At 41.7% G+C, this 15316-nt stretch overlaps 1 protein-coding gene across 1 annotated transcript in view; it reads left to right on the top strand.

Annotated features, from left to right (window-relative positions):
• Positions 1-9573: 9573 nt before the first annotated feature.
• The window catches only part of LOC124134492 (PDZ domain-containing protein 8-like), a 47344-nt gene continuing 41601 nt past the window's right edge, over positions 9574-15316 (top strand). The window contains exons 1-2 of the mRNA XM_048381066.1: positions 9574-9939; positions 14113-14231. Of these exons, the coding sequence (XP_048237023.1) occupies positions 9793-9939; positions 14113-14231 (266 nt within the window). The 5' untranslated portion in view covers positions 9574-9792. The remainder of the gene's footprint in view (positions 9940-14112; positions 14232-15316) is intronic.

Here is a 15316-nt window from a genome sequence, read left to right as displayed (position 1 = left end):
CTCTCAGTGTCCCATAATGTTCCCTCACTGTTCCATAGTGTTCCTTCAATGTCCCATAAAATTACCTTACTGTCCCATAGTGATCCCTTACTGTCCCATGGCGTTCCCTCACTGTCCCATAAAATTACCTTACTGTCCCATAGTGATCCCTTACTGTCCCAAAGCGTTCCCTCACTGTCCCAAAGCATTACCTTACTGTCACATAATATTCACTCACAGTCCCATAGCGTTCCCTCACTGTCACATAAAATTACCTTACTGTCCCATAGTGATCCCTTACTGTTCCATGGCGTTCCCTCACTGTCCCAAAGCATTACCTAACTGTCCCATAATATTCACTCACAGTCCCATAGCGTTCCCTCACTGTCACATAAAAATTACCTTACTGTCCCATAGTGATCCCTTACTGTTCCATGGCGTTCCCTCACTGTCCCAAAGCATTACCTAACTGTCCCATAATATTCACTCACAGTCCCATAGCGTTCCCTCACTGTCCCAAAGCATTACCTTACTGTCCCATAGTGATCCCTTACTGTCCCATGGCGTTCCCTCACTGTCCCAAAGCATTACCTTACTGTCCCATAATATTCACTCACAGTCCCAAAGGGGCGGTCGGGTAGCCTTGTGGTTAAAGCGTTCGCTCGTCACGCCGAAGACCCGGGTTCGATTCCCGACATGGGTACAATGTGTGAAGCCCATTTCTGGTGTCCCCCGCCGTGATATTGCTGGAATATTGCTAAAAGCGGCGTAAAACCAAACTCACTCACTCACTCACTCACAGTCCCAAAGCGTTCCCTCACTGTCCCATACTATTCTCTCACTGTCCCATAATATTCCCTCACTGTACCATAGCGTTCCCTCACTGTCCATAGTGTTTCCTCACTGTCACATAGCGTTCCCTCACTGCCCCATAGCGTTCCCTCACTGTCCCATAATGTTCTTTCACTGTCCATAGTGTTTCCTCACTGTCCCATAGCATTCCCTCACTGTCCCATAATGTTCCCTCACTGTACCATAGCGTTCCCTCACTGTCCATAAAGTTCCCTCACCGTCCCATAGTGTTCCTTCACTGCCCCATAGCGTTCCCTCACTGTCCCATAGCGTTCCCTCAGTCTCCCACTGTAATTTCTTCAATATCTAGTCACCGAAACGAACGTAACATGTCTTCTTGCACGAAGTGGCTGCAGGGTCAAATGTCTCCCTCATAAATGTGGCCTAATGTGTCACACAAATGCTGGAATTCAAGGCGTCTTTTATAACATTCTTGATATATTTCATAGACTCTACACATATAACCATACGTTAAGCCAAAAGATATTTAGACACACGTTGAACAAATAGATAATTCATGTATTTCCCATTCAAATATTCATAGTCTACCCGTAAAGGTCTGGGTTAGAATAGGTCTTCAACAACCCATGCTTGTCGTAAGAGGCAACTCACGGGATATGGTGGTCAGGATAGCTGACTTGGTTGATGCATGTCATCGTATCCCATTTGTGTAGATCGATGCTCACGATGTCAATCACTGGATTGTCTGGACCAGACTCGATTATTTACAGACTGCCGTCATATAGCTGGAATATTGCTGAGTGCGACGTTAAACAACAAACAAAGCCATAAGTCCCATAGATCAGCACCCTCGCCCCTAAAGACTGCATATTGAATACATATTGAAGAACCGATGACCTATGTTTCCCTTCACACAAGTCACCTGAGAACTGGGTCAGACCAGATGGCTCGGGACTCTTGACAGTGTCGCTGTACCCTGACGGCGTGGATAGTTGTCGATAATATCTGGCCGAGAGGGGACATCGCTTTATCGCCTTCAATTACAGCCACGAGAAAGCGATAACACGAGACGAGAAAGCGATAGCATGAAACGAGAAAGTGATAACACGTAATATATACATAAAACAACAGTAACGACTTGTTAAACCACACATTATCATCAGGGGCGGTCGGGTGGCCTAATGGTTAAAGCGTTCGCTCGTCGCGCCGAAGACCCGCTTTCGATTCCCGACATGGGTACAATGTGTGAAGCCCATGTCTCGTGTTCCCCGCCGTGATGGAATATTGCTAAATGCGGCGTAAAACCTCACTCACCCACTATTATTAAATTCTACCTATGGTTGAAATGTTCTCCCTATGCACTGAAACACTATAACTGTACACTAACGAGTGTTAACTGAATGGCCCTAGGTTGGGGTTTGTAGGACCATCATTACCTATACTACTAGCGAGTGTTGACTGAATGGCCCTAGGTTGGGGTTTTGTAGGACCATCATTACCTATACTACTAGCGAGTGTTGACTGAATGGCCCTAGGTTGGGGTTTGTAGGACCATCATTACCTATACTACTAACGAGTGTTAACTGAATGGCCCTAGGTTGGGGTTTTGTAGGACCATCATTACCTATACTACTAACGAGTGTTGACTGAATGGCCCTAGGTTGGGGTTTGTAGGACCATCATTACCTATACTACTAACGAGTGTTAACTGAATGGCCCTAGGTTGGGGTTTTGTAGGACCATCATTACCTATACTACTAACGAGTGTTGACTGAATGGCCCTAGGTTGGGGGTTTGTAGGACCATCATTACCTATACTACTAGCGAGTGTTGACTGAATGGCCCTAGGTTGGGGGTTTGTAGGACCATCATTACCTATACTACTAACGAGTGTTGACTGAATGGCCCTAGGTTGGGGTTTGTAGGACCATCATTACCTATACTACTAACGAGTGTTAACTGAATGGCCCTAGGTTGGGGTTTTGTAGGACCATCATTACCTATACTACTAGCGAGTGTTGACTGAATGGCCCTAGGTTGGGGTTTTGTAGGACCATCATTACCTATACTACTAGCGAGTGTTGACTGAATGGCCCTAGGTTGGGGGTTTGTAGGACCATCATTACCTATACTACTAACGAGTGTTGACTGAATGGCCCTAGGTTGGGGTTTGTAGGACCATCATTACCTATACTACTAACGAGTGTTGACTGAATGGCCCTAGGTTGGGGGTTTGTAGGACCATCATTACCTATACTACTAACGAGTGTTGACTGAATGGCCCTAGGTTGGGGTTTGTAGGACCATCATTACCTATACTACTAACGAGTGTTAACTGAATGGCCCTAGGTTGGGGTTTTGTAGGACCATCATTACCTATACTACTAACGAGTGTTGACTGAATGGCCCTAGGTTGGGGTTTGTAGGACCATCATTACCTATACTACTAACGAGTGTTGACTGAATGGCCCTAGGTTGGGGTTTGTAGGACCATCAAGCCGTGGGCGCGTGGTGGGTCAAAGGAAAGTGTCTAAATAAATCAGGTTAAAATCTAAATATATACTACTCAAACGAAGTAAAATAACACCTGAGCACGTTTCCACATAGGATTGAAAGAAGAATAAGAAATGCATAGTGTGAGATAGGATAGGTATATGAAAATACAGTTTATATTAAGAAAAATAGTTATATGAAAACAAACCCATTCTAGATTATGTAAATGCAAGTTTAGCCAGCTCTATCCACGTGAATTCAACATCAGGAAAATTGTTTCAATTTTTTTAGGAGAGAAATGTATTAAATTATGTAATAAAAGCTTTCACAGACTTAAGTTAGTCTACTGTGAGAATTATAGGAATGGATCACTGAATACCAGCAAAGACATTGTTAATGGACGGCATTATGTTGGATATATCGCTTTCTCGTCTCGCCTTATGGCTGAAGTCGATAAAGCGATGTTCCTCTCGGCCATCATATCCAGACGCAAACTGGCTTTTCTTAATCTCAGAATAAACACGCCGGTTCAACCGACACAACGAAGAGACATCTTGGAGAGATATTCTGAAAAGGAAATTATACTCAAAACAACCACGAGACAAACACGCCAAAGGATCTTCCAGAATATATTGAACCGCAAAAGAAACGTCACACAAAGTAACATTGCATGAAAACTTGCCATTTAAATATCTGCGTAATTGTTGTCAAAGTTTCTAAAATTTAACATTACCTTGTCCGGGGAAATAAAATTTGATGATGAAAAAACAAAGCAGATGACATTAAAACCGATGGCCCAAACGCATCACGGCAACGGCCATGGTAACCCGATACACGTTAGTTCCGTGCAAATTGAAATGCACATGCGTTCCCCCCTTTCTTGCCCTATAAAAATCCACCCAGATCGGATAACATTAATTCGTTATTGAATTGCTACCACGTGCAACGATTGACAAGAAATCAGCGACACCAAGCCATTAGACGATTGCAAAGTCTTCTCAGACGAAAGCCGTTACTGTATCTCAACAGCAGATGACACAGAGAGAATCTGGCGACGCCGTTGGGAACGTTATTCGGATGCTTGTGTTGTGGTGTCCCAGCAGCTGGGCTAATTGAACAAGTCTTCAGACCACACGCCATACCTCATTTTGCACGTCGCTGCCACCACGAGTTTCAGCATGATAACGCCCGTGCCCACACTGCGAGAGCAACAAGAGACTTCCTCCAACAGAATGGCATCAGAACCATGCAGTGGCCTGCCCTCAGTCACGAGTTAAATCCCATTGAGCACCTGTGGGAGGAGATTCAAAGACGGCTGAATGACGTCCGACCAAGGCCGACAACTACAGCTGAACTGCGTCAGGCGTTCCTCAGAGTGTGGGCTCAAGTGCCCATGGCCTTCATCAACCGCTTCATCCATTCCATGTATCGACGTTGCACGACAGTCATCAATGCACATGGCGGACACACGAGATACTGACTTGTGATGCCATTTTCTCAGAGACTAGTGTTGTGTTTCACTTTAAGAACATTTGACACTTTAATTTCAACCTTGATGATCAGTTTTGCCAAGTTTCATCTTTTTGATATGTCTCAAAGTATGTTGACAGTGTTTGGACAAATAAGGTTTCTCATATATCTATCCATGGTGACGTTTCTTTTGCGGTTAAGTATATATACAAACAGGCTTATTTGAGGATTTACACCCTGTTGGTGTGCGATGCCCCCAGTCAACATGTCGGTTGGAGCTATCGGTGTAGACAGGAGGGAATATTTGCCTAGGCCTAGAGTTGGCATGTAGTGACGGGTGTCAACTGTAGCAAATTGCTCATCATCAACTGCAGCATTGATTTTCATCTTTGAGCGTACGGGAAGGCGAAAGGGCTTGATGGCGGAAGGTCTTCATCCCAGCTTGTTAGCACTGTCAATTGTCCGAGCTCAGATCCCCTTTATCTATACAGCACTGTACAATAATATCTTGTGAATCAAGTCGACAAAGGTTCTCATGTGTTGGCGTTTATTGAGGTACATAGAAATTTATTATTAGTCGAGTGTGCTGCCGTATAGTAAATATCCTATATCAGGAAGAACAATCGTTTCATGTGACCCTTTTGCGATCATAATACTTATTTTATAGTCCTGGTATACGATATTTACGATGCGGAAACACTCCTAGTAATGTGTGTGTCATGTAATATTAATCTTAAAATACTCCATGTTTCAGATGTCACCTTAGACACTGCGTATTAATACAACGCTGGAGTGAACTGTCTCAGTTGTGATAGGGTCAACTGATTGGAAGCCATGTTTGTGTACAAAACCATCCACGTGTCAGCAAAACAAGTCTAAACTCATTGGGAAGTAGACGCACGTCGAGGCAGGGAGTTGTAAAGACGTTCCTTCAAGGTGACCTCAACTACATATCTATAGCGGATTGTAAAACCAAATTAATCACAATGGTTTACCGCATCCAGAACACCTCAACCCGCCATGTGGCCCAAACAACGCGCTGAACAAAGCAGAACATCCGGTTTTAGTGGTATTTTAGAGTACGTACTTCCTGTTTGTTTCCTGTTGCGAAGCTACCCACTTGTGTCGAGGTAATATAATAATACACGGAAGTTATTCCACGTAATTACCGAACACTGATGTTCATAAATGTTGAAGAAGATTGCAGATAGCTGTGCACCTCTGTACACGCCCGTCCCCCAGAATACGGGCAACTGATAACATATCCCCGACTCGAGTCCTACAGGAATCATGCGCCATCGTTAATAAGTCCCACAAACAATCCAAACCAACATGGTGTCACAACAATATCACGTGGCTGCAGACATCTCGCGATATATTTCCAGATGAGCTGAACAACGTTCCATGTGTGGTTGTCCCTGCGCCTGGCTGAACCACTAACACTGGTCTCGGTTCATGGATACCCTCTAATTCCTGCAAACTCATTCTTCAAGCCCATTTTCTGACCAGTGTTCAAGAATCTATATTATTCTGATTAGACGAAGGCTATAACGACAACCACGTACACTGGCTGACCGTACACAATGACAACCAATACACTGGCTGACCGTACACAATGACAACCAATTCCCTGGCTGACCCGTACACAACGACAACCAGTAAACTGGCTGACCCGTACACAACGACAACCAATACACTGGCTGACCCGTACACAACGACAACCAATACAGTCGCTGTCCGTGCACAACGACAACCAATACACTGGCTGACCCGTACACAACGACAACCAGTACACTGGCTGACCCGTACATAACGACAACCAATACAGTCGCTGTCCGTGCACAACGACAACCAATACACTGGCTGACCGTACACAACGACAACCAATACACTGGCTGACCGTACACAACGACAACCAATACACTGACTGACCCGCCACAACGACAACCAATACACTGGCTGACCTGTACACAACGACAACCAATGCACTGGCTGACCCGTACACAACGACAACCAATACACTGACTGACCCGCCACAACGACAACCAATACACTGGCTGACCTGTACACAACGACAACCAATAGACTGGCTGAACGTACACAATGCCAACCAATACACTGGCTGACCAACGCACAACGACAACAGCCGACTACACGCGTTCCCGTATGTGAATCATGAAACGCTAAATACACACATGATGAACAATGTTTTTAAAATGTTATGAATTTAATGTTATTAAATGAATGTTGTGAAATGTTAGGATTGCTTGCTATGAAGTGATCACTGCTAATACGAGTCAATGCTGCAATTACGAGCATTGTGTTTCCTTTTATCTAAGATGGCGGACGATTCCGAACGAAAACGTATATAACGAACAACGTATATAACGAACTGATTTCTCGGGTTCCATGTAGATCGTAATATCCATGTTTTACTCTACATTGCCTGACCCGTATACAACAACAACCAAGTACACTGATTGACCCGTATACATAAGTCGGCTCACTAGGTCACAGTTATTTCCAGTGAAATAACTGAAATACTGTTAAAAGCGGCGTCAAACACAACTCACGCACTCAGTTATTTCCAAAACATTTTAGCCTGTCGGTTTAATCAATATGTAATATAATAACGAACTTTATTGGTTGAAACCACCAGAGCGCGACCTAAAACTAACGCACTCAACTTGTATTTCGACATATTAATTAATTTGCTTACATTCATATTTCGAGCAGTGTCAACATATATATCCAAAACATTATTCTGACGGTCTCGATTTCATGAATTCATTCAGACGTAAATAATGACGAATATATTACTTTATTGCATTTCATTTTAACACGTGCGCCTATTGTCTAATTATTAACTCTAATTGCGCATGGATTTAAATGAAACTAGAACGGGACATCAAGTTTATATAATAGTGTAACGATTGTTGGCAATACAAGCACGTCACAGTTAACCTGCGGACGGCGAGCTGCCCTCTCCGTGTACAACAAACAATCACGTCTCTTTAATTTCGGACTATTCCAATGCTTGTTTCACGGGTGACATAGTTCACGATTTTAGTTGATAAAAAAGTTTCGAGATTGTTACGGTTGCGTAAAATATGTCTTTAATGATAACTAACCTTTAACATGTCTCGGAATAAGCCTTTTGATAACTTAGCTTGTCTATCGGTCAGCTGACGTACAGGTGTGTTTGAACGAGTTGAGGGGTTCCTGGGAATAACTTCTCTCCTCTCTGTAACCAGGAAATTTACCTTATTTCAAATTTCTTTTAAAAAGTAAAATAAATGGATACTTTCCGCATCATAATCAATGTAGACTCTATATGTCTGTATGAAGACAGTGATCCGTCCCTGGTCACTATATTTATCCGACGACCGCCCCCGCTGTGTAGATGTCGGTGGTTCAACCGCGTTATACTAAAAGACATAAACATGTAGTACTTGTTGTTGCCCTGCCAGGTGATCAGCGTTAAGGGGACTTGGCACTTAGGACAACACTAAATGCATATAGGTTAGGTAGGTAGTTTTTCATAAAAGATTATTTTAGAGGTTTTCAGTGTGCGTTTTTCTATTAATTGAAACAATTCTTTGACCCAAGCTGATTTGTTTCTTAAGAGGTGCAGATAGATACATTACAAACATGTGGTAAAACATTCATCATGGGGTTAAGACTTGCCCACATTTGGATTATCTCCTTGAAGTTCGAAACATCGGCCAGATTAACTCATTTCGCCATTTTTGGCTGTTTGTGCTCTTGATGATGCCATGACTAACAAAACTTGCACGTGTGCACATAAAACAGGCTTCTTGTCAACCAGTCGAACATGACCGATGAGTTTCACACCAATATTTTAATGGTTTACATAAAATTAATACTGACTTCTCCAGTAGGCCAAATAAGGCCATTACCCTACCCCTCCACATGTCTGTTCTATTGCATTAACCAAAGTACACTTCGAAGGTGTCAACATTTTGTTCTAAAGCTCACCTTATAAGAGATAAACAAAACAATTAACATCGATAATTATTGGTAAGTATTGGTGAGCAGAATTTGTACGATTGTATTTAACAGTCATTATAGTTTAATAGTAGTTACATTGTACTTTCATTCTGTCAACTGTTCACTAATGCAGAGAAAGCATCTTCGCCATCCGCCTGAAGCTTTGTTTGTAAACAATAACCGATAACACCCGAGCTTGCTCGGCTCGGTTCGCATTATTCCGCGAAACTTTCAGATCCAGTGACCATGGTGACCAAACCGCGATTGTAGGCTTTTCACGTGACCGGACTTTTGTCTTGTTCGTAACACGAAGACATTTTTTTATGAAATAAGGACTGACAGACCTAATGCAAGCTTTTGGGTACGCTTTACTTAGTGTTGAGCATAATCATATTGATATGCTACAACAACTGCGACATTGAGGTGCAACACAAAAGCCAGCCTATAGCTTGAACCAAACCAACTTGCCATGTCTGTCGTTTCTACTCTGGAAACAAATACATTTAAAGTTAAGAATATCAGTGGTTCGTTTTCTTCACCAATAACTGGATTAAGGTTTCTGAGCAGGTGAATAATTCACGGAAATCAAGTCCCGGAATCCCGTGTTCGTGTCTTCGATCTCCAAACATTATAACTGAGCGTCTTCTGGACTCTAATATTGATAGATCTAGGTAAATCCATGCCACTAGAGTAAACATACTCTTTTCAGATTACTGCAATATTTCATAATTGCCGCGAATAAAACTCTAGAAACAGGTGCTTGAAGGGAGGTAACTCCCATTTTCTATCAAAATCAAGATGGCGCCGAACATATGAATGGGATTGTTTTGATCTTGAAATGGGTGTAAATACGGGACTAATGGTGTGGTCTCCGTGAAATCCACCCAGATCCGTTTGTCAATGAAACCAATCCAAGTAATGGCAATAGTATTGAGAGTTGAGATGCAATCCATCGACCAGGCGGGGCGAGTGACATTCGCCAGCTTGACTCACTGACAGGCGGAGACCCGACAGCGAGATTGAAATATGCTGGAGGTCGCTATCCTGTCGTTGCTGTTGGGGGTAGCGCTGACCCTGGTTCTACAGTTTCTGTGGGTGAAGAGCAAGCTTGGTCAGCTGCCCTCCTTGCCCCCACCTGTCAAGGATCAGTTCCCAAAAGTTCAGATTCCCCAAGTAAGTGGCTGGTCGCTGATTGTATGGAGAGATTCAATACGTCAGCTGTTACCGATTGTATGTTGTTGACGAAAGATTGATTTTGGTGTACAGAAATATGTTGATTGCTTTAATAACTCGATAGTTACTGGGATGTTAAGTGCAAGTTTACTATTATTTGAGTTTCATTTAGCAGACAATTCATCATTTTTATGATCTCCATCTCAAAATGTAGGTATAGACGAAACAGCCTAGACACTAGGATTCCACACAAACGTCAATATACCTTCCTTGTAGCCTAATGGTCAACAGATGTTGCCCTCTCAGATTGTCATCAATACATTCAAATTCAGTCTAGCAGGGAAAAGTAGGATAAACCAAAGTAAGATTTTATTATGAGTAATATTATGGCTGTAAATCTAATGAATCATTCTTTTTACGTCCAAAAAGCAGTGTTTAACATTATTGTTGATGGGAATATCAATCATCATTGAGTACCCTATTTTCAAACAACGCCTATTTTCAAATAACCATATTGGTAATGATTGATAGTGATTTGTCAGATTATAACAAGGGGTGTGATGTCATCAAAGCTTCTGACTTGAGAGTGCACACGATGGGCCTGTCAACATTGCTTCACTGAAGTACTGTACGCCTTTTTGAAAATTCTGTCGTCTTTCAAAATTCTGGTCTCCATGTCTTGATAAAAAGGAAGAGTAAAATAGTGTGAACACTATTATCTGACAAATATTCATATTTTGTTATTAGCTTTCAGACTTTCAATAACCATTATTATTTTTAATGTGGACCTGCAAGAATTGTGGTGAGAACTGTGCACCAAAACACGTCCGTTCATTAATGAAAACCAATCAGGTGTTCGAAAATAGGTGATATCACTCGAGTGCAGCGAGGCAATTAAGGATTTTTTGTCTTTTGGAATATAGCTGAATTCTATTGTTTAAGACATCACCTACTGGTATGATGCAGAAATTTGTGTTTTTTACTCGTCCATTGAAATATCAGCAATGCCATCTTAACTGCTTAAAATCAGGGTACGTCAGGATACTGATATAGAATTGAAATGTGTCACCATGGTTATATCTGACGGAGAATTAAATGTATGACCCTATTACTGCAATCATTAGTACACCTGAACTAGATTAAGCTACATAAGCATGAAAAGGCTTTTTTTGTATTTTTTAGTTGGTTGAATAGTTATTATAGAGCAATTACCAAAACAAAAAAGTTAAAATTGCAATATATTATTTAAAACTATTAAATATGTTAAACATGGTAATAGTGATTTCTGAAAAAAAGCTTTCATTCCCTGGCTGAAGTTATATAGTGAAAGTGGACTTGCTGACGGCATGATCAGACTGTTCAGTCTTCAGAGGAGTCGGACAGTTTCGGTACCATTTGTTATAACTTGGGGCAGCAGATCCGTGGCCAAGTAATTATTAGAAGGCACTTCCCAGAGTGACCTCCCTTTCCCCGCCTAACCATGAGGGCTGCCGAACCTGTAACATCTGTCATACCAACACGTGTTGTAGACGTCTACCCTCAGGCTTAAAGCAGCACTACACCAATCTCACTCACTCATCTTGCACACTGTAACTATGGTAACAGCTTGTTTTCAGAAAGGTTTTGACAACTTATTTCTTGATGCTTGTCATCTTAGTGCATCTTCCCTTGCGAGACTATGGTCGTGGTGAATTGTTTGGTGGCCACTACTTAGAAGTTGACGGATGACAAAGTAGAGATAATTTACTTGACAACGGTATAAGGATCTATACCGAAATGTCGCCTTTGCAGTAAATAAAGAAGTTGTTATCCATAAATTATCTCTACTTTGTATGGTCATGGTGTTTCGCTAACTTGAAGATTCGGGGCACATGTCAATATTTAAAATCCACAATTCTATTGGTAAAACCAGTCATGATCAGACCAATTCACTAATTCACATCACATCAGCAATCTACAGCTGATGAGTTGTAATACTAAAAGACTCGGAAAGTCAGAGGTAATATTGTAACAAAGCTAATTTGTAGTTGAAGCCTAATCATGCTTATCATTTAGAAAGAGTTTAGAGTGAGTGAGTTGGGTTTAACGCCGCTTTTAGCAGTAATCCAGTAATATTACGCCGTGTCAGCTTAATGTGGGAGGAAAGCCCAAAGTGATGCAGGTCTCAGACGTTTACCTTTTCGGTGAAACCCACAAGCATGGGTATGGTGCTGACAAACCTAGGAACATAACTGGGGCAAACCCGGGATTCGAATCATTGGTTTCTGGCGTGCACATCGCGGTGCCTTAGACGACTGGGCCACCCGTGTCCCCAATAGAGTTTAGAGATGCAGGGAGTTATCTAGGACTCCAAGCTTGGTCTCCTTGGCAGGTAAATTGGGGAAAAAACAAGGTATTGTTTAAAATTTGATCTTTCTTAGTTTCGTAAATCAGAGGAATTGGAATATTATCAATTCAAATTGGGAATTTTGACTGTCATTTGCTGCAGACATGGGACTGAATATTGGCCTCTGAGCAGGTCTTGGAGAACATGATAACGTCCTGAGATGATTAGCATCCTGGAAAACTCAAGTTTTATTTCTCCAGTCTAATTAGAAATGGACTGAGATTCTAGTGAGTCCCCTGATCCAAGGAGCTTATCATCGACTTGAAGCACTTGTTGAGGCAGAATTTATTGACATTCTTCCCAAGTTAATGCCCTCCGATGACTGAGCATACATTTGTGTTCTAATGTGAGAAGTTATGTGACGGGGTTAGTTAGCCATGTGTGACAGACAGTAATATCCCAGTGCCTACATTTACCCTAATTGTTGATCATGATGGCAATGGGAACACAACAAATTTCACTTCTTATAAGTTATAATATGGATAATCATTCTGACTGAGTTGGCCCCAGTAATGGGGCAGGTGATTCATTGTCATCTGGATGACAGTTGACAGCTAATAACGCCTCACCTGGATGATTATCGAGGTCAAACACTGCATCATTTCTGAACACTCACCAGGATCGTGTAGGGTCTCATTTCTTTTTTTTAAATATCTATAACATGCTAAATATTTAACAAGTATGACAAGTATAATATTTGAAAGGTTTGTCATGTTACAGAGCTTGTCTGTGTCCATGATTCCTAGTATGGCAGATGTATATCATTGAAAACATATCTGTGATGTCGACATGGTCCATGTGATTTAGAAGTATATTTGAACAGGGTGCCACGTAACAATCGACTGATAATTAAGAGTCTATTGTCACTTGAATCAAGCCATGAATAAATATGTTGGACCAATTGTTTGTTACTTGTATGTTATTTGTGTGTTGTTTGTATGTTATTTGTGTTGTTAGGGGCGGTCGGGTAACCTTGTGGTTGAAGCGTTCACTTGTCACGCCGAAGACCCAGGTTCGATTCCCGACATGGGTACAATGTGTGAAGCTCATTTCTGGTGTCCCCCGCTGTGATATTGCTGGAATATTGCTAAAACCAGTGTAAAACCATACTCACCCACTCACTCACTCACTCACTATTTGTATTGTTTGTTCGTTATGTGTGTGTTGTTAATATGTTGGTTGTGTGTTGTTTGTGTGTTATTTGTATGTTGTTTGTAATCGTATGTTTTGTTTTTTTTCTATGTTGTTTGTATGTTGTTTTTAGGTTAATTCTGTGTTGTTTTTCGGTTATTTGTAGGTTCCTTGCATGTTGTTTTTTATGTTGTTTGTAATTGTATGTTTTTTCTATGTTGTGTGTATGTTGTTTTTCGGTTATTTGTAGGTTCCTTTTATGTTGTTTTTTGGTTATTTGTAGGTTCCTTGTATGTTGTTTTTAGGTTATTTGTAGGTTCCTTTTATCAGTGTTGTTTTTCGGTTATTTGTAGGTTCCTTGTATGTTGTTTTTCGGTTATTTGTAGGTTCCTTGTATGTTGTTTTTCGGTTATTTGTAGGTTCCTTGTATGTTGTTTTTCGGTTATTTGTAGGTTCCTTGTATGTTGTTTTTCGGTTATTTGTAGGTTCCTTGTATGTTGTTTTTCGGTTATTTGTAGGTTCCTTGTATGTTGTTTTTCGGTTATTTGTAGGTTCCTTGTATGTTTGTATGTTAATTGTATGTTCCTTGTATGTTGTATGTTAATTGTATGTTCCTTGTATGTTGTATGTTAATTGTATGCTTGTATGTTATTCAGAGTGTGAAGGAGAAATGCGGTCGAGAGGACCTGTCCCATCAGAAGGAGCCGTGTCTCTGGTTCAACCTCGTCACCCACTTCCTGTTCCAAGAACTTCGGGATACGCAGGAAGTTAGGAGGTACTGTCATCTCCCTCTTGTGTTGCCATGGTAACACTGTATGGCTAGACCTCATCACCCCAGCTTCACACAGCTCCACACAGCTCCACACCTCATGTCAGACTAGATTTGTGTTGCCATGGTAACACTGCATGGCTAGACCTCATCACCCCAACTTCACACAGCTCAACACCTCATGTCAGACTAGATTTGTGTTGCCATGGTTACACTGCATGGGTACACCACATATCAGACTAGCATTGTAGTAGCCATGGTGACACTATTCCCAGATATGTCTAGCCTTGCTCTGTATCAAACATGTCATAAGAGCCGATTATGAATCCTAATTGACTGGTAACGATGTGTGACATGGCCGACCGTGTGTTGTTCAGGGTTCCAGGTTTGTTCAGGTTCTGGGCCATGGATTGTCGTGTTTCATGTCTGACAGATTGTTACCAATCATGGCAATCATGAAGAGTAATGTCCGATCGACAGTGGATAAAGTCTTGGAAATGACCTCCTACTATTGTTGTCAGCAAGTCACTGGTCAGTGAAGCAGGAGGGTGGGGGCCCATTATGCACTAGTCAGTATTTGTCCACCTGGGCTAAATTAACTTAGTTGATGTTTTCCCCATATTTAAACAACTTATCATGAATCCTCGATTATAAACACATTTTTAATCTTTCCTGGCTGCCCGTGAAGTTAGGTGATATAACAAGAGCTGAGTCTTCACATGGACTTACAGTTTGCCTCAAGCTGTGGACATGTGGGTCACAGCTGACATGGGACGTGTCAAAACTGTAGGTTCAATTACATCCATGTTTGAGTTGTGATTGTAAAACTTCTATGTTGATCACTGTATATCATCGTGAAGACAAGACGCATGTTTGTCACACCTCAGCAGGCTCTGATGAGTTGGGTCGATATCTGGACCATGCTGAGGTGACCATCATGTGTGAGTGAGTGAGTTGGGTTTAACGCTGCTTTGAACAGTATTCTAGTTATATCACGGCGTGTCAGCTTGATGTGGGAGGAAAGCCCGAAGTGATGCAGGTCTCAGACGTTTACCACTTTGGTGAAACCCACGAGCACGGGTAGGGTGCTG

Source organism: Haliotis rufescens, unplaced genomic scaffold, assembly GCF_023055435.1.
Source record: "Haliotis rufescens isolate VD_foot unplaced genomic scaffold, xgHalRufe1.0.p SCAF_35, whole genome shotgun sequence".
NCBI lineage: Eukaryota > Metazoa > Mollusca > Gastropoda > Lepetellida > Haliotidae > Haliotis > Haliotis rufescens.
This window is presented reverse-complemented; position numbering and strand designations above follow the sequence as displayed.